Source organism: Lissotriton helveticus, chromosome 3_2 (genome assembly GCF_964261635.1).
Source record: "Lissotriton helveticus chromosome 3_2, aLisHel1.1, whole genome shotgun sequence".
Taxonomy (NCBI): domain Eukaryota; kingdom Metazoa; phylum Chordata; class Amphibia; order Caudata; family Salamandridae; genus Lissotriton; species Lissotriton helveticus.
The window spans coordinates 462,023,989-462,049,682 of record NC_136062.1 but is presented as its reverse complement, the minus strand read 5'-3'; the positions used below and the strand labels follow the sequence as shown (position 1 = coordinate 462,049,682).

General features: G+C 45.3%; 1 protein-coding gene across 1 annotated transcript in view; it reads left to right on the top strand.

Moving 5' to 3' along the window:
• LOC144826167 (embryonic protein UVS.2-like) overlaps positions 1–25,694 on the top strand; it is a 79,359-nt gene that overhangs the window by 31,507 nt on the left and 22,158 nt on the right. Inside the window, exon 6 of the mRNA XM_078684561.1 lies at positions 18,685–18,860. Coding sequence (XP_078540687.1) covers positions 18,685–18,860 — 176 coding nt within the window. The remainder of the gene's footprint in view (positions 1–18,684; positions 18,861–25,694) is intronic.

Here is a 25,694-nt window from a genome sequence, read left to right as displayed (position 1 = left end):
TATCCCGGTCACTGAACTTAGGAATCTGGGAGTTTGGATGGATCCTGCTCTTAGTTATGAGGGCCATTCGAAGAAAATCGCGGCCTGCTGTTTTGGTATCTTGCGGTCGCTGAGGCCCATTCTTAAGTTCTTTGACCCTGGTACCAGGCAGCTGATAGTCCAGGCCACGGTATTATCTCGCCTGGACTATGCCAGCTCGCTTTTGGTAGGGACCAATGTGGCTGAGACTACCCGCCTCCAACGCGTGCAGAATGCCGCGGCGAGAGCCATTGTTGGCTTACATCGAAGGAGTTCTGTCTCGGGAGTCTTGAGATCTTTGCATTGGCTCCCCATCAAATCACGCATCCAGTTTAAGGTGTTGTGCTGGGCGTTCAAGATCTTGAGGGGAGTAGGTCCGCCAATTCTCGCTGATCTCCTGTCGTGGTATGTTCCTTCCCGTGCTTTGAGATCGGGAAGCCAAGCGCTCGCTGTGGTCCCCCGATACAGGCTGTGTCGGGTTGGTGGTCGCTCTTTTCGGGTTAGGGCGGCTGAACTTTGGAATTCCCTCCCAGTGGACTTGCGGCTACTGGACGACCTCTTGGCCTTCCCCAAAGCACTGAAAACTTTCCTTTTTAAATAAACTCTTTTATCTGTGTTGTGTTTCTGCTAAACTGTTGCACATTGCCTGCCATGCGCCAGGACGCCCCTTAGCTGGGGCAGCTGTGCGCAATACAAAAGTGCATAACATAACATAACATAACATAACATAACTTCTGGTAGCTTGGCACAGAGCAGTCAGGATTAACTTGAAGGTGAGGTGTAAAGTATTTGTGCAACACATCAAACAGTGAAAAGACAACATTAAAAGATCCCACAAAAGGTTTAGAACAATAGAGAATATTGAGTTTGAAAGATATAGGAAAAAATAGCCTCAAAAAGCACAAAATCCAGCAAAAGATATCTTGTCATGCTTAACCAAGACAAAGTCACAAGTTCATGCCAACCGTGATGGAGCGCGGGCTGGCTACAGGCACCAAGTCAGATACGCTGATTAAAGTACCTGAAATCCTAGTTGCAGAGCTTTACTTGGATCTGAGACAAGAAGAGCTGCACAGTCAAAGCGATGTGTCAACTCCAAGATGTTGTTCAAGGTCCTTGCATCGTTGTCAAGGGTCCCATTGATAGGGGCTTGCAATGCGTAGTCTGGGTGTTGAGGATGTGGTTTTCAGCTGGAGCAATGTGTCAGTTCTGATGAGTTCCGACACTGTATGGGCAGAGGCTGTTGTTGCTATCGATCTGCTGTCGATGAAGGATGTGAGTACCTGGGCGGAGATGCATTGCGCCACCAGCGATGCATCGGTTCCAAAAATGCAAAGGGCACTGCCGACCTTCTGCGTTGGGCTCAATCCATGCAACAGCAGCGATGCTTTGGTTATGCTCGAGGATGTGCTGTTCAGCCAAGGAGATGAGTCGGTTCGTCAGAGGATATGCCGCTCCGCAGAGAAGATGCATAGGTTCTGCTAGTAATCACATTAGGCTAATGTCTAAGGGTCCAGGACTAGAGTGGCACCACCTCCAAGAGTTCACTTGGCAGGGTAGACTCACAGATGGCAGAGACCAGGTGCAGATGCAGGGGTATTGGAAGTCTGTGGATACTGATCAGGAGGCCAGGCAACTAGGTTTTGGAGTCACTCTAAGTTCATAGAAGCAGGTCCAGTCCTTCTCACCCAAGCAAGAAGGCATGAGGCAGCATGTCAGCACAGAAAAGCAGGTGTCCAGCAAAGTAGCAGTTGAGCAAAGTGGCAGTTCTTCCTGGAAGAGTATCCATAGGTATAGAACTAGTGCCTTTGAAGAGGGGAGACTTCAAAGAGATGCGTTTGAGATATACAGGTGCCCTTCCTTCCTGCCCTGGCTTCAGACTCACAACAGGGGGTGTATGCAGCCCTTAGTGTGCATACAAGACACAGCCTATTCTAGTGTAAGTGAGGCTGTGCCCAGCTCCTCCATCCCAACTTGTCAGGATGGGCCATCGGGTCACACCTAAACTCCCATTGTGTGTTCCAGCCTGGATGGAATATACAAAGCCCAGCTGTCGCCCACCATAAACATGTGATCAGAGACAGGCTACAGGCCCCAAATGGCTAAGGTGAGAATATTCCCTCTTCCTAATAAGGGTCATTTTCAGGATTGTAAAATCCAACTTCACCAAAAATTAGCATTTTAAATTAGGATTCCAGATACACCAAAGTTGATCCTGTCATATCTTCCCATTTGGAAGTTATGTTTATAGAATGGAATAAGGTAATCCCAATGTTATCCAATGGGAGATATAGGAATTGCAGTAGTGGAAAACAAATGAAAGAATTTTTCACTACCTAGACATGTAACACCTAAAAGCACATGTCCTGCTTTAAAATACATTGCACCCTGCCCTCTGACCTGTCCAAGGCTATCCTAGTGGTGACCTATCGGTATTAAAAAAAAGATGTGGGCCTGGCAAGAGGTTTAAATTGCTAGATCGACTTGGCATTTTATACCTGCACACATAGGCTCTGCAATGGCATGCTTCAGACATGTTTATAGGGCTACTGAAGTGGGTGGCACAATCATTCCTGCAGGCCCACTAAAAGCATTCCATTTACAGGCCATGAGCACGTTTAGTGCACATTACTGGATATATAGAAGTAAATTAAATATGCCAACGGTCGATATGCCAATGTTACCACAACTTAGGTAAAGACCACACGCACATTAGCAATGGTTAGCAGTGGTAAAGAGTGCAGAATGCTTTGGGCAGCAAAAACTAAGTTAGTAAAAACAGGAGGTTGGGAGGCAAACAGTGTCTATTACTCAGTGTTGGACTTGGTCCTTTTGGCAGGTTCACCTCTAAACTTTTTTCTTTTTAATGTGACCTTATGTTAGTTGTTTTTGGCTTCTGCGCACTTTAGCACTGTTTCGCAGTGTAAAGTGTGTGCGCACTCTGAGTGCTTGTGGTGAGATTAGCCTGCCCTCCCATAGGAATGCATGGGGGATATGTGTGTCCAAGGTAATTCCTGGTGTGAGAGGAGTACAGTGGCGAGTTTGGTATGTGCGAACTCGTGAGAATAAATGCTGCGTAATGTTGTGCGCAGATTTATTGTGACTGGTGGAGAAGTGCCACTTCTAGAAGTTGGCCCTTCTGTGTGCTGTGTGTCTGCCTGCCTGATGTGGAGTGCATGCCTGGCTTGTGATTGACAGGGGTTGGATGGTGTGCTTGGCTCCAGGAGCCAGGATGGGTCTGCCCGGTGGTGAATAGGGAGATCTGAATGTAGGTGGGAGGTAGGAGTTGCACCTGTGACCTGAATAGTGCTGTGCCTTCCCCCCCACAATGCTGGCTTCACCCCATGTGGTGCGTCTGAACACCTATCCCCTATATGACAAAGGGGACAGGAGCTGAGCAAAGCTCCCCCACACCAGTTGCATCTGGTTTCCCCAGCCCTGTGCTGGGTGAACAAAGGAAATCTGGGTATAAGAAGGGGCTGTGACCCCATGTAGCATGTTCTCCTGTTCCTGATTAGAGGGGGGCCTTCTGCTGCTGCTGGGTGCCAGAAGAAACCGCCACTGGGGACTGCCTCCCTGCTGGAGGGCCCTGTGAGCTGGCCCCTGGGCCCAGCCTTTGCCCCCCCCCCCTTCATTCTGACGGACTCGCTCTCGACTTTGCATTTAAGCGCCTGGGAAATGCTTTATTTCCATTCCTAAAGAAGCGTTCTATTTCCCTGAGGCTAGAAAAATCATGCAGGGGTTCTGTCCAAATAACCCTTCCAAACCTGGGCTAGGGACATCACAAGGATGATGAAGTAGAAAAAGGGGGTTATAGAGGGATCAATTCAACAAAAAACTTTATACACAAGATATATTTAATTACCTTGTAATGTACAATTATTTGCAAAGCATATAATTTCACAAATTTACAAACGCAAATATACGCATCACAGGACAAGGTGGCACACAACAGCAGAAATAATATATAAATTATACATATTTACAATATATATACACATCATACAAATACATTATATACATTACATATAAACAAACACTGTGTACCCTACAAAAGGAAAAAGCAAAATAATTAGGATAAACAATATTCACTACAACCTTAGAGTGATATAAAGCTATAAAGGAAATCCTCTCAGCGCCTAAGTTAAAAATTCTTTTTACACTGTGGTAAATAAATAAATAATACCTCTATTTTTGAATGGATAAATGAATAACAGATAGCTCAATAAATAAGAGTCAAGATTCGAGGTAGTAGGAGTTTTGCAGGTTTTATTACAGCATAAAGGACAGGAACAGGACAACCTGCATAGGAATAGGATGGCAGAGCCCGGCAGGGGGGCCGGATTGGACTAGCGTGGCCCGGCAGCTGCCGGGGCTGGATCTGGGATGAGCGCGCTAACATTTAATAACAATACACGATCATATATATTAAAACAGTTGCATTACAGTACATACGATAGGCGGAGCAGTGGGTGGAGCAAAGGGTGTGACGCGTAGCAGTCGCGAAAGATAAGGGTGAAAGTAGGTGTAACAGGGCGTATACATAGACATGTGATGCAAACGTAACAGAATATGTCATGAATGGGGCGGAAACATGGAGGGGGCTACCTAAGGAGCTGGGACCTCTGACCTGATGGTGCGCGCAAACTGGCAATGACGTGTTACTAGGAGAAGCTGGGGGCTACGAACTCTGTGCTAGGAGCAGAGACTGAAGTCTGGAGAGTCAGGGCGACATGTACCTAAACAGTATCTAGTATCTGATGTTTAGAGAACATGTTGATATAAACTAGAAGTCAGGAGGGGAAAGGCTAACTTGATTCTAAGACTGGAGCATACATTATTCTACATGTAGTGCGTGATGAAGAATATTAAATGACCATTAAATACAGTATTTCTCTTACATGGAGACGTAAAGGCTAGACAATGACGGAAACTATTGATGCGGTTCAGTAGCTTTAGGAATGCAGAGAAGGAGGGCTGGACTGATAACTCGAATCATAACATACTCTTGGCAGACTCAGAGGCAGAGCCAGGCTGAACCGGGCACTGTGAGGCAGGAAGTAAGTGAAGGGTCAGGGATACAGGTGGGGGCTGTATCGCTCCTCAGCGAGGCTCAGGAGACAGAAGCTGAATCTGGTGTCCAGGCCCTTTTGAGGCCTAGAAACGGGGACTTTACAATGGAATAACGTGCACACTGAGAAACGTGGCAACGTAGCTTTACATAGGCCTGATATTCGTAGTATTCACGAGAACTGGAAATAGACATACTAGAGATGGACACAACTGTAATTGCGTCATTAATCAAACATGGGGAATACATATGCATATTAATCATGCACACATAACATATGATGGAGGACGCGTAGGGACACAGAACATGGCAAAATTTACTTTTCCACATTCCCTCCTTGTCACTACGTTTCCATCAGGAAACATCAATATTCATGATACCATCTATCATTTCATACAGTATCATTTGCTCGTCTCGAATTTTCTTAGAACGGGATTTAGAACGGGGCTTGGGACTAGGAATACAAGAGGTAGCACAAATGCCGCAAATCGCAGGGCCACATTGTATACAGAGGCAGCAGCTGAATATGATCGCTACTGCGATACCTAGAAAGGACAATACTTTCCATCCCCAGGCGGAAACTATATTCCAGAACCAACCGGACCATGTCCAGGTGCCTGGATCTTGGTGTAACAGATGGGCAATTTTATGGAGTCTGGTTATAGCTGAATAAACAGACGGTGCGTTATTTGGAATGAAAATGCAGCAACTAGATCCGATGACTCTACATGCCCCGCCCCTATCGGCCAATATGACGTCAAGGACGAGACGATTTTGTAAAACGACAAATCTCATAGCAGATTGCTCTTCGGTCAAGTTACCTAGAGCAGAGGCAGTCTCATTTACTACAGCTTCAAGGGTTCTGGTTAACCTACGGATTAGTTTACTATTCTGGATAGGGCCTATAAAGAAGAAGAAACCTCTATTGAAATCTGTATACTGTTCTAGAGCAGTTTCAGTATAATCGACAATTGGGGACTCAATCTCCCTTTTATGTCTAATGTGTACTAGATGTGTGTTTCTATGATAATCAGGTGGGGCTAGGAAAACTGGTGGCAGTAGGAAGGCAATGTAACAGGTTCCCTCCCAATCGAGGGGCAGACGAACATATGCGGTTTGACCACAAATAAAATAAGAATGACGTGAAGCTTTGAAAATAGATTTCCCACTGTCACTATACTTGACGATAGTAGTACAATCACTATGTCCTACATGTACGGAACCATTATTTCGGACACATAATTCGCCTTTGACTGGTAGTACTGAAATAGCAGGTAAGTCTGGAGTAGTATCAGACTGAACATTCAGGACCATAAAATTCGAAGAATAATTACCTAAATTATAAACTTCGTTTTCTAGATCTAACCCTGTTCTGTGGGGAAGACCTTGCTTGTCTGGGAAACATGTACTGTTAAGAAAAGACATATCTGTTGAGGATGACGTTAACGTGGACCATGCTCCACACGAACCATTATGTGAAAATGGATAGGGAAAGAGTGGCAGAACTCCCTTCGGTGTCTGGAAAGGGGGGAGTCGACCACACACCCAACAATTAGTGGCATTGCTGGTCTGGTGTGAGTAATGTAACATGCGGATAAAAGAATTGTTACGCATAGCGAGGCGGTAAGAGAGTTCATGAGGAGGCAGATCACTAAACGTGTGCTCTACTGTAACATTAGAAGACTTATTTACATGAGAAACTGGAAAATACAGATAAAATGCATAACTGGTGCAGGAAATCATAATGCTGAGAAATAATATGAAACATAGAAAAACGATACATCGGATTGAGTTTTGACTAATTCTCTCACTATGGGGGTCTATTTTATACATGTCAGAAACCGGTCTAACCGTTTCACCTAGGGGAGGACTTAGACAATCAAACTGGCTGACTTATTTTACTAGACCTTAACTTAAGTTTATACTCCTGTTGCGGAGTTGTCTCTAACAGGGAGGGTGCAGTAACAGTGTCTTTTGCGGGACAGTCCTTAAGAATAGTACTTTGGCAGTCCTTTAAATCCTCGGAAATGTTCTTTGAAACTGGTTTCAATCCATAAAACTTTTTGATATGCGAAAGATGCACCCAGCCTTTGCGTCCCTCCAACTTCACGGCTGTACGGGTGGCCAGGAGGACCTGTCGGGGCTCCTTCCAGCGAGGCTCCAGCGGACTTGAGCGATCGAAATTTCGCACTAGGACCATGGATCCGGGAACGATTTCATGCGGTGCCACCTCGGTATTGTCTGGAAATGCGGCGGCAACCTGTGAACGACAAGAGTTGAGGGCAGACATCAAGGAAGCTAGGTAATCTGTCAGCATATTACTTGAAACATCTGTAATACTTCGAGGTCTAGGAGTACCCCACATGTTAGGGGGGCGGCCGAAAACGACCTCATACGGAGACAGACCTGATCTGGAATGTGCGACCATGCGCATATAGAACAGGGCAACTGGCAGAGCTATTAGCCAGTCCACACCTTTCTCTTGACAAACTTTTGCAATGCGGATTTTCAAAGTCTGGTTATGTCTCTCTACGAGACCGGCTGCTTCAGGATGGCGTACACAATGGAACTTCCACTGGTACCCTAACAAAAGGGACACATGCTTCATCAACTCGGATGAGAATGGCTGGCCGTTATCAGAATACACGACTCTAGGGAGTCCATAACGGGGGAAGAACTCACGAACCAACTGCTTGGCAGTGGTCGCGGCTGTGTAATCTGGGACTGGATATGCTTCTGTCCACCTGGACAAAGCGCATACAACTACAAGGACATACTTGAAACCTCGACATCGCTCCATCTGAATGTAATCCATCTGGAGGACTTCAAAAGGGTGGTCAGGAGGCTGGAATCCACCTTGTTCCACCGGGACACTTTTACCTGGATTAAACTGACAACATATCATACAGGTACGGACTTTCTGCTTGGCTGCAGCTCGTAAATGCTTGTTGAACCAAATATTCTGGATACTGTCTAACATTGCTTTTTCTCCTAAATGTGCTGGACTATGTGCGGTATTGATAATGACTTGAACCATGGAGTCGGGGAGAAACCATGTGGCTCTACCCTTCGTTAACCATCCTTGATCTGTCTGGACCCCTCCTTGTTCGGACCATTTCTTGATTTCATCGGGAGTAGCATGTAACTGGATATCTATGACATCTTGAGTAGGGTCCTTAACTGTCATACATGTAGTCAGATCTGGAGTGTATGTCGGTGTCTTATTAACTGGAATGTCTGGTGTCTGTGCTGTAAGCTTGGCTGTGCGATCTGCTAGATCATTACCCTGGGAAATAGTGTCAGTAACTTTCGTATGTGCTTTGCACTTCATGATAGCAATGGATGTCGGTAAATGTATTGCATCTAACAGAGCTTGAATAAGAAGACCATGCTGAATCTTGGTTCCATGAGAAGTCATGAAACCTCTCTCCTGCCAGAGCACTCCGAAGTCGTGTACAACTCCAAATGCGTAACGTGAATCTGTGTAAACATTAACTTTCCGGTTCTTGGCGTGTATGCAGGCTTGTGTCAGAGCAACTAGCTCTGCTGCTTGAGCAGACAGGGTGTCAATACGGTGTGTTTCAATAACTTCAGTGTCAGTAGTCACTGCATACGCGGCGACTAGTTCTCCTGTACTAGTTCTCATACATGAACCATCCACATAAAGTGTCAGGTCGGGATCTGGTAATGGAATATCTGTCAGATCTTGTCTTGGCTTGGTCATGATGTTAACTACTTCCACACAATCGTGTGTGGCAGGATTTGGATTAACTGACGGTAACAGTGTGGCAGGATTTAGAACGTTGCAGCGTCTGATTTCTATGTGTGGCTGAAACAGTGTCAATTCATAACCTGTTAAACGTGCAATTGTCAAGTGCTGAGTTTGTGTTCGGTTTAAAAGAACTTCCACGGAGTGTGGAACTTGTACGGTCAGGGAGTGTCCTAAGACTATGGAATCACTTTGTCTGATAGCTAGTGCTGTGGCTGCAACTGACTTGAGGCACGCAGGCAGAGCCTGGGCTACAGGATCTAATGTGCTTGAAAAATAAGCACAGGGCTTGTATTGTCCTGCTTGATCTTGTGTGAGAACAGATAATGCTGTACCTTCGCGTTCAGTGACGAAAAGTGTAAAAGGCTTACTGTAGTTCGGTGTAGCTAGAACTGGAGCTTGGCATAGGGCTTTCTTTAATTCATTAAAACTAAGTGTATGTTCAGATGTCCAAGGGAGGACAGTCGATACGGCTGCCTCCTGTGTCGTTAACTGTATCAGTGGTTTAGCTAGAAATGCATACTGAGGAATCCATTGTCTGCAATAAGAAGTAAGGCCGATAAAAGCACGTACCTCCTTCTGGGTCTTTGGCTGAGGAAGACTCACTATTAACTGGATACGGTCTGGTGTCAACTGCCTACCCCTCTTGGACAGTAAGTGTCCTAAGTAGATCACTTGCTGGACACAGAATTGAAGCTTAGAAGGGGACACCTTGTGCCCCATCTCGGCTAGGAAATACAATACTGTAAGGGATGCTCGTTCGCAAGCACGTTCAGAACGGGCTGTGATCAGTAGATCATCGACATACTGGAGCAGGGCAGTGTCAGTTGGCATGTGAATGTTGTCTAGTTGTCTCTTGAGTGCTTGACTATAAATACTAGGACTTTCTGTGAAACCTTGAGGAGCTCGTGTAAACATATAGCTCCTTCCATTTAAACAAAATCCGAAAAGAAACTGGCTGTCTGGATGAATGGGGACACTAAAAAATGCGTTCTTGAGGTCTATGACCGTAAAAAATGAGGCTTCAGAATCAATGGCCGTCAATAGGGAAGAGATATCTGGGACAACTGGGTACTGGGGAATAATACATTTATTAAGTTCTCGAAGATCAATCACTAATCGATATACTGGGGGTGCATTTGGATCAGTACGTTTCATGACTGGAATGATCGGAGAATTACATATGTTGGATTCAGTTTCTACAACTACTCCTTGAGCCATGAGCTCGTCAATAATTTTGGATAAGGCTGCTACAGCCTCAGGTGGCAATCTGTACTGTCTTATTCGTGGCAGGACTACACCTGGCTTGAGAGTCACACGATGGGGTGTGATTTGCATGTAACCAACATCAGTTGGACCTTGCGCCCATAGATGCTGCGGGACATTAAACAATCTGGGATCAAAATCTCGTAATACATAGTGACCCTTGAAGTCACGTAGGAACAATCGTATTCCCTCTGGGGAACAGCATATAACTGCACCTAACTCTTTCAGTGTTTTAATGCCTAATAGATTTTCTGGACATGACTTAGTAAGTAACAGATCAGTAGTGCGGGACAATGGACCTACTTCTAGAGTAACTGGCTTTGATATTTCATTTACAATAGGTTTTCCTGAAAATCCAAGGGAAACATTTCTTGAGCCTGAGAGCGGAGCCCCTGGAACTTCGGCGTGACTTATAGTGGTCCTACTTGCCCCTGTATCAATCAGAAACTTTCTGTCTTTCCCTAATACTTGACTATGAACATAGGGACCTTCTTGATCTACAGGTATCTCGATGAGAGGCAAGCCTACCTCCCTCTCTAGGCTGTTTCATGAATATGGCTGATACTCTGACTGCGCATACTGATACATCTGCTGTGTAACATGCTGTGTTGCAGCAATAGGTTGCGGTACTGTAACTGTCTGTGGTGCATTCTGTGGCTGAGAAGTCTGTGAAACTTGCTCTTGTCTAGGCGGACGTGGTCTTTCTTTAGTCTTACCGGTAGCTATGTTGTGTTTCAGAACTGCACACTCGTTTATAAAATGACCTGGCTGTTTACAATAATTGCAGTTTCCTTTAACGGGAGCTGCAGGATGACTGGCTTGATTCAGACCCCTCTTCTGACTGTCTTGAGGAACAGATTGTGCAACTAGTACTTTCATTTTCGTGTCTTTCATACGTTTTCTCTCGTGATCTTGCTCCTCTCTGATTCTATTCTGGTGATATTGAAGCATCTGTAACATCTGGGACGGGGTATTAGCTTGCCAGGTACTTTCGACTTTCAAAACTCGATTCTTAACTTGTGGACTTGAATTCTCGACTAGTTTAGTAACAAAAAGATGAGGGTATGACTCGCTACTTGTCTTGAGGCCACTGTTTATGGAAAAACATTTCTCAAATCTAGAGTAAAAATCACTAGTGTCTTCGTCTTGTTTCTGTTTACAGGCTGAGATTGCATCCCAGTCTTCCTTTTTAGTTGCTAATAGTCTGGGCAAAACTTGTATTAACAGTTCAGGTAATTCTTTACATTTATCTCCAAGACCGGTACCTGGTACTCGTATCTTATCTTCAGCTTCTAGGACTGCCCAATCGATCTTTTTCTCTCCCACCTCCCATTCTTTTTCCTTGAGTTTCTCATATACCCCTGCGGGCAACAGGACCTTTAACATTTTAATAATATCTGGATACGTGTATTCTCCCATACGGAGCATGTCTTTTAATTCTCGGTGGAACCCTGCTGGATCTTTATCATGACAGGGAATTAACTTTTTCATCTCTAAGAGTTCCATCTTTGTAATCGGGGTGTAAACAAACACTCGTTGCATCTCACCACCCTCTGTCTTAACTGGATGCACTTCTCGTAACGGATTTTGTCTGTCTATGTAAAAGGGTTTACTTTCTGGGGGTGAGACATGAACAAAATGCGGGTTCAAAAACATACTATATTTGTGGCGCTGTTCTAGAATGACACTGATTAAATCGGTACCTAAACCTTTCCATTTATACTGGAGCAACTCGTTCAGGACATCATGTAACGGACCTGGATCAGAATGTTGACCCTCATACAAAGTAATGAGGTGCTGGATCATATACATACCCGCCAGTCGTTGCTCGGCTGGGGGCAATTTCAGGAACATTTGTGCCACTATTTCGTCTGGAAAAGTGGTAGAATCAGTAATCCATCGGACTGCTGATCGGACTAGTTCTTGTTCATGCATGGTACTTAATTCACTGTAACCGATTCGTGATTTCAGAATGTGATCGGTAGCTTGAAATACTTGTTCTAGAGAACCTTGTTCTGGTGCTGGATGGTGAAAAACTGGCTTGTGTTCTAGACGTAAATTGCGATCTGGAAATCTAGATTTTCCTACATACGCTATTCTAGTGGGATTCTCGTCCTCTACCTCTTCTGTAGAAGAGTCATTTTCTTTCTCGCTTACTTGTGCTGCTTTACGTTGTTCGTGTAACCTTATTATTTCCTTACGAATTTTCTTGTACATACTCTCTATACTACCGATAGTCTTGTGCTTACCCTCGGCTATATTATCACTCCACTTTGTCAGGACTTTCATTTCGGCTTGATCTTTGGTCGGATAATCTTGTTCTCGTATTAAACAATTAATCAGAAACTTTAATAGCATGAGCTGGACTTCAACTTTTCTTTGAGACATGACGTCACTAATACTTTCTGGATCATCCCCTGTACGGATGAAACGATATATTCTGTCTAGATCTTCTTTCATATCTGGTAGGGTGACTAGGTACTCGGTCACCTTTCTCACACGTAATGAATATAGAACCATATTATCCTCGCCTGGGACTGGATCATAGCCACATTCGTTAAGGGCTTTTCTTATTTCTGCAACAGACTGATATCTGGGCGTACGCTGTGACGCTTGTGCATGTAATTCGGCTAACGTTAAACGTTTGTGTGGCGGCGGGGTTCCTAGAGGACCTCCTCCTGCGGCCCCTAAACTAGAGTCGTCTACTGATGCTCTTCGTCCTGGCAGAGTGGGAAATGGAAATGCAGGCTGGACTTGTATGGCGGGCTGGACCGGGGTACCGTAACAGGTACTCCGGTGTCTGGAGGAGCGGGAAGTGCCTGATTTACAGGGACTGGCGGAGCGGGATTTGCATATTCCGGGACTGTGTCGTCCAAATAGGACGAAATGAATATATCAGCTGCGGTCGGTTTGTGACGTAGCTTAGTCGGAACTAGTGGTGGCGGAAAATTACTGGATGCCTCCGGGGTCGCTTTTGGCAAGCCCTCGGCAAGAAGAGGGTACATACCCTTAATGAGGGCTTTCCTCTGTCTGTCTGACTGTTCGGCTTTAACTCGTTCACCTATCTCGATTAATTCCCTTTCTTGGGCTCGTTCCAAGGATTCTCTACTTAGTTCTGACTTTCTGATTTCTTTTTCGGTTCTTTTATGAGATTCTTTGCGCCATAACTCGATGGCATCTTTCTGTGACTGTCTGGCTTTCTTTTTCCATAATGCTTCTTCTACTCTCATGATGCACTCGGCATCCCATGTACCTGATACGGGCCATCTATACTTTTCCTCTAACTGTTTGGTATACTCTACCCATAAATCTAGATACAATATGGAGCTTATGCCATGCTTCTGATACATAAAATGACCTGGACTGTCCCTAGGCGGGACAGGAACTGCTTCTTCTAGCAGACCCTTTCTAGTTTTTAACTGACGTAATCTCGAAAAGAGGGACATTGCAAACTTGAATCTGAACACAATACAACACACGAGGAACAATAACAATGGAGAAAACAATTCAGGCATACCACGACATTGAAAATACATTGAATAACATTATGAAGCAACAGTGCGGACAGAATACTACCTGGAACACTGAGAACAGAAACACATGAATTTCTCGAGAACGGAACAGACTAGAATTACTGGATGCGCTGCTGAAACAGCACGGAACATACCGGTCCCATAAAGGGACGCATCAAGACCCGTATCCACCTAGGTGAACACTTCGTTTCAGATCTGCGTACCCAGACCCATCGGACCAGAGACAATTTAGATTGACCCTGTCTAGATACTACCCCAGCAACGGTACTCACCGGGCAGCAAGAACGGAAGGCCTCGGACTGGACTGGACTGCTTCGACGCCGGACGGACGAACTTCGGACTTCTGTTACGGGTGGGCCTCCGGATACCTCGGACCTTGGACTCTCGGCTTGGGCTCTGGTCGGGACTCGCCGCGTTCCTCCACCGCCTCGTCTGGATGCTGGACCGCCACCTCCGTCTCCTCCGTGGGCCTGAGGGATACTTGAAGCAGAAATATCTGCACGTGCACGATATGGTTCCGTCACGGCTGCAGAGGGTCAGGGGGCCGGCGTGGCTTCACCGGCGCGTGGGGAAAGGGCAAGTCCCTGTTCGGGCGCCATTATGTGGTAAATAAATAAATAATACCTCTATTTTTGAATGGATAAATGAATAACAGATAGCTCAATAAATAAGAGTCAAGATTCGAGGTAGTAGGAGTTTTGCAGGTTTTATTACAGCATAAAGGACAGGAACAGGACAACCTGCATAGGAATAGGATGGCAGAGCCCGGCAGGGGGGCCGGATTGGACTAGCGTGGCCCGGCAGCTGCCGGGGCTGGATCTGGGATGAGCGCGCTAACATTTAATAACAATACACGATCATATATATTAAAACAGTTGCATTACAGTACATACGATAGGCGGAGCAGTGGGTGGAGCAAAGGGTGTGACGCGTAGCAGTCGCGAAAGATAAGGGTGAAAGTAGGTGTAACAGGGCGTATACATAGACATGTGATGCAAACGTAACAGAATATGTCATGAATGGGGCGGAAACATGGAGGGGGCTACCTAAGGAGCTGGGACCTCTGACCTGATGGTGCGCGCAAACTGGCAATGACGTGTTACTAGGAGAAGCTGGGGGCTACGAACTCTGTGCTAGGAGCAGAGACTGAAGTCTGGAGAGTCAGGGCGACATGTACCTAAACAGTATCTAGTATCTGATGTTTAGAGAACATGTTGATATAAACTAGAAGTCAGGAGGGGAAAGGCTAACTTGATTCTAAGACTGGAGCATACATTATTCTACATGTAGTGCGTGATGAAGAATATTAAATGACCATTAAATACAGTATTTCTCTTACATGGAGACGTAAAGGCTAGACAATGACGGAAACTATTGATGCGGTTCAGTAGCTTTAGGAATGCAGAGAAGGAGGGCTGGACTGATAACTCGAATCATAACATACTCTTGGCAGACTCAGAGGCAGAGCCAGGCTGAACCGGGCACTGTGAGGCAGGAAGTAAGTGAAGGGTCAGGGATACAGGTGGGGGCTGTATCGCTCCTCAGCGAGGCTCAGGAGACAGAAGCTGAATCTGGTGTCCAGGCCCTTTTGAGGCCTAGAAACGGGGACTTTACAATGGAATAACGTGCACACTGAGAAACGTGGCAACGTAGCTTTACATAGGCCTGATATTCGTAGTATTCACGAGAACTGGAAATAGACATACTAGAGATGGACACAACTGTAATTGCGTCATTAATCAAACATGGGGAATACATATGCATATTAATCATGCACACATAACATATGATGGAGGACGCGTAGGGACACAGAACATGGCAAAATTTACTTTTCCACAACACAACAATATATATAGGAAAGAAGGCTCCAGAAATGAAACACAAGAAATCAATATATGGGGACTCCTTAGAATGGTGTTGACGCAGTCGCGGTCGCGTTTCCGCCAAATATTTCTTTAGGCTTCATCAGGACACGGGTACTTGAAAGTCAAGCCCACAGATATGGGGATCCTAGGTGAATGAGGCAACTTCCTCGTATAGTGTACATGTCCTCAAAAATGAGGGCGTCCACTCAAATGTCCCAAATTGCGAATGCCAGTTCGCACGGGGTAAATGTGTACTACAATCAGCTCCTTCTGGAAACAATCTCAGTGAGCAAAGCCACGGCAAATCCAAGGAACAAACACCCGAACCTGAACCCATCCCTAAGGCGCGCTTACTGTGTTGCCTTTTCTTTAGAAGAGCAACGCTCTTATTTGCGAGCTGCAGCAGGGAGCTGCGATCATTTTCAAGAGGGAATCCCTGGCGTGGGAATCCCCCTACAAATGTGCCCTTATCAAGCGGGTGCCTACCCCATGTTTGAGGTGACTGTCTGAGCATATTTACGGCACGGGAGTCCATCCCGCATTGCCTGCCGTTTATTTTGATACCCCTAGCGGGTGCCCACCCCACCAGGGACTTTGTGCCATTTTTTTATAGGCTCAAACTCTTGCGCACCTTTGCTTTAGCTGCCTAGGCAGCGCGCCGACTGTGGTTGGAAATAGGGCGTCGGAGCGCTGTGAGAGGCCAGTTGGCCTGGGGACAATTTTCCTGTGTTGTGCCCCGCCTGGGGTGCACTGTGTTTATGATGGTCCATACCTAAAGTATTTATTCTGTGATACCTAATGCCTAATGTGATTCATGCGTAATGTATTTATGCCTCCTGCCTAATACCTCTACCAGTGTTATATGATTAGGAGGTTGTTTTGCCTAGTATGGTTTATGCTAGTAAGTTTATGTTTCGCTGCGTGACCTATGCCTAAGGTGATTAGTATTGCGTAGTGTGTTCCTACCTTTTACCAGTGGTTACTGGTTGTGCTCTACAATTATTAATGTCTGCTTCAGTTATTCTATGTGCTACATCTACTATTTCTACTAAGAGTTGATTCTGACACTGGTCTATGTGGCCCTTTCAGGTGTATATAATCCCCTGTAGATACTGCCCAGTGCCAGCTGGCACAGTGTAGATTGTGTGATTATAATCTAATGTGTTTATGTTAATGCAAAGGCTATTTTTATATATAACCTTGTGTGGAGTTCCTTTTGTGGTGTGCCTAGTGTGTTGCTGCTGTGTGTGTGTTGCGCAAACGCTTTACACATTGCCTCCGGGATAAGCCTGACTGCTCGTGCCAAGCTACCAAGGGGGTGAGCAGGGGTTATCTTTGGGGTGTACCTCCCAAGCCCTGACTAGAGTGGTGATCTCTGCCTGGCTTTGGGGCAAGCCTTAGCCAACCAGAGATCCCATTTCTAACACTAAGTTACTCCTGTTGTACTTGTGACTGCTTAAGAGCAGCAAGGGTGAGTAGCTGAGGCTTGCTCCAGGAGGTTGTTGAGGGTTTGTATCTCCCAGTACGATAAAAGTTATTGCACATGATTAACTAAAAGTCCAGTAAAGGCGATTTGTTAATTTTGATTGTGCATTGTGCATTGTATTACACAAAGGAAATGCAAAAACAACAGTTGATGGACAGAATGCAGAACAATGTCATACATTCACCACCGTACAGAGATCTGGGCCTAAATCCTTCTTTTTTTTGCACTCCACACCACCCCAGTTCACACATGGCCATAGGCAAATCAGCCTTGACCCTGTGCCTCATGGGAACAGTCCAGCCCGAACTGCCAAGCCATGTCTTTCCTGGACCGGAATCAAGCATCCTAGGACCGGTTTCTGGCTATCAGCCATCTTCAGCCAGGATAGCTTGACTCCAGTGGTGTGGAGAGCATGGGACTCACGTCTGAGCATTCCCATCCCACTCGGGGTGACAAATGCAAAAACAACAGTTGATGGACAGAATGCAGAACAATGTCATACATTCACCCCAGTACAGGGATCTGGGCCTAAATCCATCGTTTTTTTGCACTCCACAACACCCCTGTTCAGACATGGCCATATGCAAATCAGCCTTGACCCTGTGCCTCATGGGAACAGTCCAGCCCGAACTGCCAAGACATGTCTTTCCTGGACCGGAATCAAGCATCCTAGGGCCGGTTTCTGGCTATCAGCCATCTTCAGCCAGGATAGCTTGACTCCAGTGGTGTGGAGAGCATGGGACTCACGTCTGAGCATACCCATCCCACTCGGGGTGACAAATGCAAAGGAAAGCAAGTGAGTTAACATAGAGAACACCTAAAACACAGGAGATGGCCTAAATATAACCTCAAGCAATATTCAAGCATTCTTCTAGTACTTCAGTACTGTTGTAGCCCATGCATAGTGTTTTCCTTCAGGGGATGTTGTGCTGTTCTCTGCTCCAGCCAGGCACTCTTTTATTCTGGCGGTGTCTATAATTCTCCGGTTCATTGGAGCAAAGTGCTTCAGGATATGAGCATGGCTGTGACATGCCTGGTGTTTGACTGGACAAGTCTCTCTAGGCAATGCCCATCACAACACAGGGCAGGAGCGGGTCTTGGGTCCTTTTGCTGGACAGGAATGTTGAGTCTAACCACCTATAGATCCATGAGGTCTCCATGCCAAGATTCCAGAGGCAGAAAAAAGTCTACAAAGGATAAGGACATCCTGAAGGGACCCATCATTTTAGGACACCACTCTCAATGTTTATGCTTTCTTAGCTGCACAACACACATGTAACGTGCCACACACAACTGGAATACTGACTGCGTTGGAGTATGGATCCTATTTTTGGGGGACTGAACAGATTTACCCATCAACAGCTGGTAGATATGGCCTCCCAGGCAGAAAATAGTCCCAGATATGGAGTCTACCGGGACAAACACTGTGACAGGAAAGGCCAGAAAATAGGCAAATTGGTGCAGGATGACACAGCTTTGCTTTTCATGTAAGGCCTTTTATCACAACCTAGATTGCACATTGTCACTGTCCTATATGCCTCCTCCCTTGCATATAACAACAGTCGGAGAGGAGAAGCACATGGCGATGCCTTGTATGGGGTAAGATTGTTATATTCTTTCTCTGAAGGTGCTATTGCAGTGATTTATGGGTCTACCTGGTAAATCTTCTCCCCTAGGTGCTGGTCGTACACCGGGAAGACAGGGGGAGGTCAGCTGCTATCTCTCTCTGGGGAATGTTTGCAGAAAGGAGTCATCCAACATGAGCTGAACCATGCCCTGGGCTTCTACCACGAGCATACCCGCAGCGACCGCGACAACTATTTGACCATCATGAAAGAGAACATCGCGCCTGGTCAGTGACACCCCTTGGGCTCCACTTACTACTGAGAGAAAAAACAGTACAGCTCAGATTCCTTTTTTTTAATTTTTTTTTTAATATGTTTATTAAGTTTTTCCAGGAGATTTTTCCACATATTCCAGCATATGTTTACAGCACATTCCAGTTTCACAGGTGATTATATACATTACAGTACAGTATGGCGTAAAGAATTCATCAAACAGACATACGTGTAGTACATGCTACCCATTTTAACACAACAACCAAAAACAACTAAAAAGAAAGAAACATGCAGCAGCAGTGGTTTTCTAATGATCTTTCTTACGCTATTCCGGGTTTATCCTGCTGTTTTTCCACCTCATAATAGGTTGCCATATTCTGTTACCTAGTACCTTAGCCCTCCTACCTTTTCTCTCATATATTGCTTTTTCTAGATTGTATATAGAGAGAAGGCTTGCGATCCATTCTTGAAATAGGGGAGGAGCCTTGTTCAGCCAATTTCTTGCTATGCAAATGCGGTACACTGCGATTGAAACAAAAATAAACTCTACTGGCATAGCTTCTGCCGTGTCTGCCACCCCCAAAATAATTAATTCATCTATAAGTTTAATCTTGATCGTAAGTGATTTGTCAAAAAACTCTTCAATGGCAATTTTCAGAGTAAACAATTGTGGGCACTGCGAAAACATATGTACAATATATGCCACGTTTGAGTTGCAGCGGGGGCATGTTATTCCCGACGAACCGCCCCACTGGGCGATTCTGGCCGGGGTATGGTAAAGTGAGAACACTGTCTTAAAATGCTGTGATTGGAGGGTTGCAGAGCATAGCACTGTTCTGCCCAAATCCAAGGATAACTGAAAGGTTTCTAACCCTGACCCCAGTTTTTCTAGCCATTTTTGTGAGTATTTCGCCCTCTCATCTGCTTTATTGTCTTTCAGTTCCGCGTATAGTTGTCTTATCGTGCATTTATCGGTGATTTCTATATATTCCATAATTTTACATTGCCCCATCCCTGCCGGGCCGCCTTGTTTTTGTGCTAGGAAACTCCTGGTTTGAAGATATTTATAGAAACTATTGCGCTCTAGCCCGAATTTCATTTTTAGCGACTCAAACTGTAACATGTTACCCTGACTATCCAGCAAATTCCCTATTTTCACTATACCCTTATTATACCAGTCTCTCATAGTGACATCCTTAAAGATCTCCCTTGGTAGTGAGCAATTTGTGTACAGCCTCGTATAATTGTTAAATCTCCCCAAACCAAATTTTTTTGCCACTCCTTTCCATACCCTATATGCTGCCTTCAAGGTCTTAAATCTTGTATGTTTCAAATAGGTGAATTCAGTTGTGTTTAAAAACCCATTCTCAGCCTCCTCACCCAATAATGTAGTATAGACATTAGGTAATCCTATCTCGGTTTCCATTATATGTTCTGTACCTCCCCCACCTATTAACCCCCTACTATATTGCAATACAGCAGCCCAATAATAGAGCCTAAAATCCGGTGCCACCCAGCCCCCTTTTTCTCTATCTACTGTTAGGTGTCTGTAGGCTCTCCTTGTCTTCCCTTTGACCCAAATAAACTTGTTCAAGATCGCTTCCAATTTGTTAAACCATATGTTGTCAAAGAATAAAGGGATAGATCTAAATAAATACAAAACTTTTGGGAATGTTACCATTTTAATTACATTAATTCGACCCATCAAGGTCAGGTGTAAATTATTCATTCTTTCTGTATTAGTTTTTATTTTTGCCAGTAGGGGGCTCATATTAATTTCAACTAGCCTATCTAGATCAGCTGTGATCTTCACCCCTAAGTATGTAACTTCAGGTGCTACTCTTATGTCCTGAAAGTTCACCCAATTGTTTTGTATTATTTGTGTTTTTCCTTTATTCAGTGAGTAGCCTGCAATTGCACCGAAGAGTACAGCCTCATGTTCAATTTCTGAAATGGCCGACCCTGGATCTGGGGTGACCACCGTCACGTCATCCGCGTATGCGAGTGTCTTATACTCATGTGCATGTAATCTAATCGGGAGGATATTTGGATTCCCTTCTAATCTTCGCAAAAGAGGGTCAAGATATAAGGCAAATAGCAGTGGTGAAGCCGGGCAGCCCTGTCTTGTACCGCGTTTTATACGTATTCCCTCAGTATACCCTCTGTTTATCTTCACCTTAGCTATGGGTTTTAGATATAATGCCTTTATAGCCTTTATATAGCCTGTACCTATCCCAAACCACTCCAAGATCTTCCACAGGTAGCCCCAGGAGACCCTGTCAAAAGCCTTCTCTGCATCCAAGAAGATGGCCGAGGCAGGGTCTCCTGCAGCACCTGCGGCGTCCAATATGGTAACCATCCTCCTTGTATGCTGAGTGGTCCCCTTACCAGGTATAAATCCATGCTGTGTTGTATATACCAGCCCCTCAATTACCCTACTTAGTCTTTGTGAGAGAGCTTTGGAGTAGATTTTTGCATCCGCATTCATGAGCGTAATAGGCCTGTATGAGCCGGGATCCAAATGCGATTTATTCTTCTTCAAGATCACAATAATATTTGCTCCGGCCCATGATTGTGGTATATTTTCCCCCCTCTGTGCATAACTTAGGATTTCCAGCATATCAATCCCCAAAGTGTCCCAAAAAGTCCTATAAAATTCCGCCGGGATTTGGTCAGGCCCCGCGGCCTTCCCCGAGGGGAGTTTCATTACTGCATTACGTACTTCTCCCAATGTTAATGGTAGTTCCAGTGCCTCTTTATCCTCCTCATTCAATTCCTTATGAGGGATGTCTGCTAAGTAGTCCTCTATCTCATTTTCCCCAACTCTCAAGTCTTGATCATATAGCTCTGAGTAGTACTCCCTAAACACCTCCCTCACGTCTTTTACCTTCGTCACAACATTCCCCCCTTTATTCTTAATTTCTTTAATTTCTCCTGCTGCCAAATCTTGTCTAATGCGGACTGCTAGCATATGACCTACCCGCTCATTAAATTCATAGCATTTTTCCTTTTTTGTTAAATAATTGCTCGCCGCTTTATTTGCCAATCTTTCACTGGTCTCTGCCCTTTTCAACTCTATCTCTAATAGGATCTCCTCGAGGGGATCTTGGTTTATGACCGACTGTATAAGCTGTTGTTCTAGCTTCATTAGATCCTTTAGCCTATTGGTTAATTCCAGTTTTTCTTTCTTGCTACTATGTAAAGTATAAGCCAATGTTTCCCCCCTTATCCCTGCTTTGAATGTATCCCAGACCACTCCTGTAGATGCCGTCCCTCTATTTACCTCCCAGAATTGTCTAATCCACACCTTCATTCTATTGACATAGTCATCTTCTTTAAGTAGCCCTCTTTCAAATGTCCAATTATATTCTTTGTAAATAGAATTACAGTTCTGAGGAATAGTCAATACCAGTGGATTGTGGTCTGAAAACACCCGCGGTAACTTTTCTATTTTCAAGTCTGGTACTAAAGGGCTAGAGACTAAGAAGTAATCCAGTCTGGCTATAGCTTTGTGGGGAGCAGAGTAAAAGGTACTGCATGTTCCCATGGGATTATGTGCTGACCAAGCATCTACCAGCGCGTTGTTAGCCATTAAATTAGAAATAGCCCTTCGTGTTTTCCTCTTGCGGTCTCCCTTCATCCCCCCTCCCGACATACCCAACCCTGATAACCCATTGATATTAAGGTCCCCACAAAGAATTACTGGTTCTGACCATAGTGCCAACTCGACATCTAGAAACTCAAATAGATCAGGTTCATCTTCATTAGAGCCGTATACAGAAACAATTGTGTATCGACCTCCAGCAATTTCCCCTTCCACCACCACCCATCTCCCTTCATCGTCCTCCCTCTTTCTCTTTACTGTCATAAATCCTTTTTTTGCAAATATGGCCACTCCTTTTGTTTTTACATCTTGCTGCGTATGTGCTAAGACTTCATACCCTAACTGATCCATAAGGTATTTATCTTTCCCTCTCACATGTGTCTCCTGAAGACATATAATATCCAGTTTTAATAGTCTACACATAGCCGCAACTTTCTGCCTTTTCCCACCGTCATTCAGACCACAAATATTTATGGTAGCAAGTCTTATCGCCATCTGCCCTTTGAAAACGAGCCCGCAATCATTTTCCTCAAAATATTTACTGTCACCTGATTATTCCTAGACACCTTCATAACTTGTGCTGTGCATTCACTTAATTCTTCACCGTCCCCGTCTCCTTCCCGCCCCCCCCCTCCCCCAACCCCCCCTTGTCCCCCCCCCTTGCTAACCCCCCCGTTACAGGCAGATAGGTCAATCTTGACCTATGTGTGGCTGCTCACTGCTGTAGTGTCGCCTCCTTCTCCCGCCCACCCATCCTACCCGTGTATTACCATACTCAATACTTCCTTAGCATTTCAATATAGAACTTATGCTGGTACAGAATCCTTACTCTTTTTGCCTTTTTGCATCTCTGTAATTTCTGCGAGATATTCACCTGCCTTTATCTCCGAGAAAAACATTCTGATGCGTCCCCCTGTAATAACTTTCAGCTTTGATGGATACATCAAATAAGCTTCAGAGCCCTGGCGTTGGAATGGAGTAATTAGCTGCCTGAGTTTCCATCTCCTTTCCACAGTCGTGTGGCAGAAATCTGGCCTAGTAAAGAATGTAATCCCTTCAACTGACCTTTTTTTATCTGGTCTAGCAGTCTCCATAACTTCCTGCCTAGCCAAGAAATTTCCAAAGAAAACTAACATCGCCCTAGGTAAGACATTCTGATTAGCGCCTCTTATTTTCATCTGCGTCAGTGGGAATCTGTGCGCTCTCTGAATTTCATGCTCCCACTGCCACTGCGCCTCTGGGTATGCACCTTTCAGCAATTTAATCATAAAGCCCCTTGGGTCCTTCCCTTCCACTCCTTCCTCTAGGCCCAAAAATCGTAGGTTGTTCCGCCGCTGGCGATTTTCGAAATCCTCCAGCTTCCACTGTAAGTCCTCGATCACCTTTCCTTGCTCCATTCTAGAGGTCTGCCAGTCTGTAACCTCGTCCTCCAGTCTCCCAGTTCTCTCTTCGACCTGTTCCACCCTACCTTCCACCTCTTCATATTTTCTGTTCATTTTCCTAATGCTTGCTTGTATTTTTTTAGTGTCTTGTCTAGCTCTCCTGCTCTCTATGCGAGCCTCCAAATGCATTTGTTTCAACATGGTGAACATTCCTTCCAGAGTCGCTTGAGGTGGAATATCAGTTGTATCTTGAGAAGCATTTAAAGGGTAATTCTCAGGTGCATCACCTAAATCATGTTCCTGATACATTTTAGAGGTACTACCATAGTCCCAGAGCAGTCTCCTATTTGTGCTTGATGCTGCTCTGTCTATATCTCTGTCTCGCCTTATCATAGTTCTTCTTTTTTTCCTCTGCGTTTCCTTACTTCTATGTTCACTAGAGTGGGACCCTTCTGACTCCGTCCCTGATGAGAGATCTGTGGTAGTGCCCCCCTCCTCCTCTGAACCCAATAGAGAGGAAACTGAGCCCTCAGTCACAGAGTAGAATTTTTCCACCTCGGGGGAACGTACACTCCTTCCTTTAGCCCCCTTTGCTGTGCGGCTCTCTAGGCTTTTCATGCTCCCCCAGTTAGATTGCACTATGATATTCCTTTCATCAGGCATGGGCACTAGGTTTACCTCCATCAAAGCTTCAAGCATTTGGGCATTGTTAATGTTTACCGGCTCTTCTAACTCCTTCATCTGCCCATTACTTAGCTTACCAGTTCTGCTCAGGGTCGCGGTATCTGCGTCCGCGTCTAGATTCTCACCAGTCTTCTCGGCAATCTCCTATCTCTGTGCCGCTCCCGCGTGAGGCGTACACGCCTGAGGCCCCAGTTGCTTAGCAACCGCCGTGCTTGCGTCCTCGCGGTCGGCGAGAACAGCTTCCGTGTTTGCCTCCGGAGTGCTTTCTGAGACCAAGATCGCCGGCTGGATTCTCCCTGCAAAGGCCTCCGTGACGGTGGATTGCCGTAGATCTTTACCAGAGGCAGGTACAGTGATCGTGTGCTTCGGCGCTCCGCTGTCCGATTGAAGGCGCCTCTGTTGTTGCATCTGTCCTTTGCTCCCCGAGGCTCCCGCCTGTGCCATTGCCTTGGGTTCTGCCTTCTCTTTCTCTTTTTCTTTCGTAGATTTATCTGGCTTCTCTCCTTTTTTAGGCTGAGTCTTTTGGGCAGCGTTGCTCGCTGCGGTAGTTGCAGTAGCTCGTTTGCTCACTACTGTGGTTTTCGTTATTGCTCCTGTGCGTTGCGACATCATTAGAATTGTAGTGATGCCTTGAATGATCACTTTAAAATGTTTTCCGTAATAAAGTCGCAAAGTTGTAAGCGCCTTCTGCAACACCCCTGAACCTCCTTTAGTGCCAAATATTCTTTGAAAGATCAGCATATTTTACACGGACTTCCAGCATTATTTCCATGGGTCCAGGAGAAGGAGTCAGTGCGACTGCTCTCTACAGCAGCTTAGCGGCCATCTTGCCCCCCGTTCCAGAGGACGTTCCTCTTCAGGGACAATTCTAGCAAAGGGATACAGCAGCTCAGATTCCTGATGGGCTCACCTTGGCAATGATTTGGATCCCGGATTTATTCAGCTTAGGTTTTATCACAAATACCCACCAAAACACCCTTTCCACCAATCTGACCCATGGTTACAGCAATCAATATTTGTTACTGTCACAGGCTGGTGTCCTTTTCACAAAAGTTAACCACTGCTGAGGGCATTAACTGGAGCAATTCTTCATTTGAAACCATTTGTTGTTTGCCTACATAAAAACTCCTAGCACAGGATACATTGTGACCCGTATTTAAAATGCCCATGTCCTGATG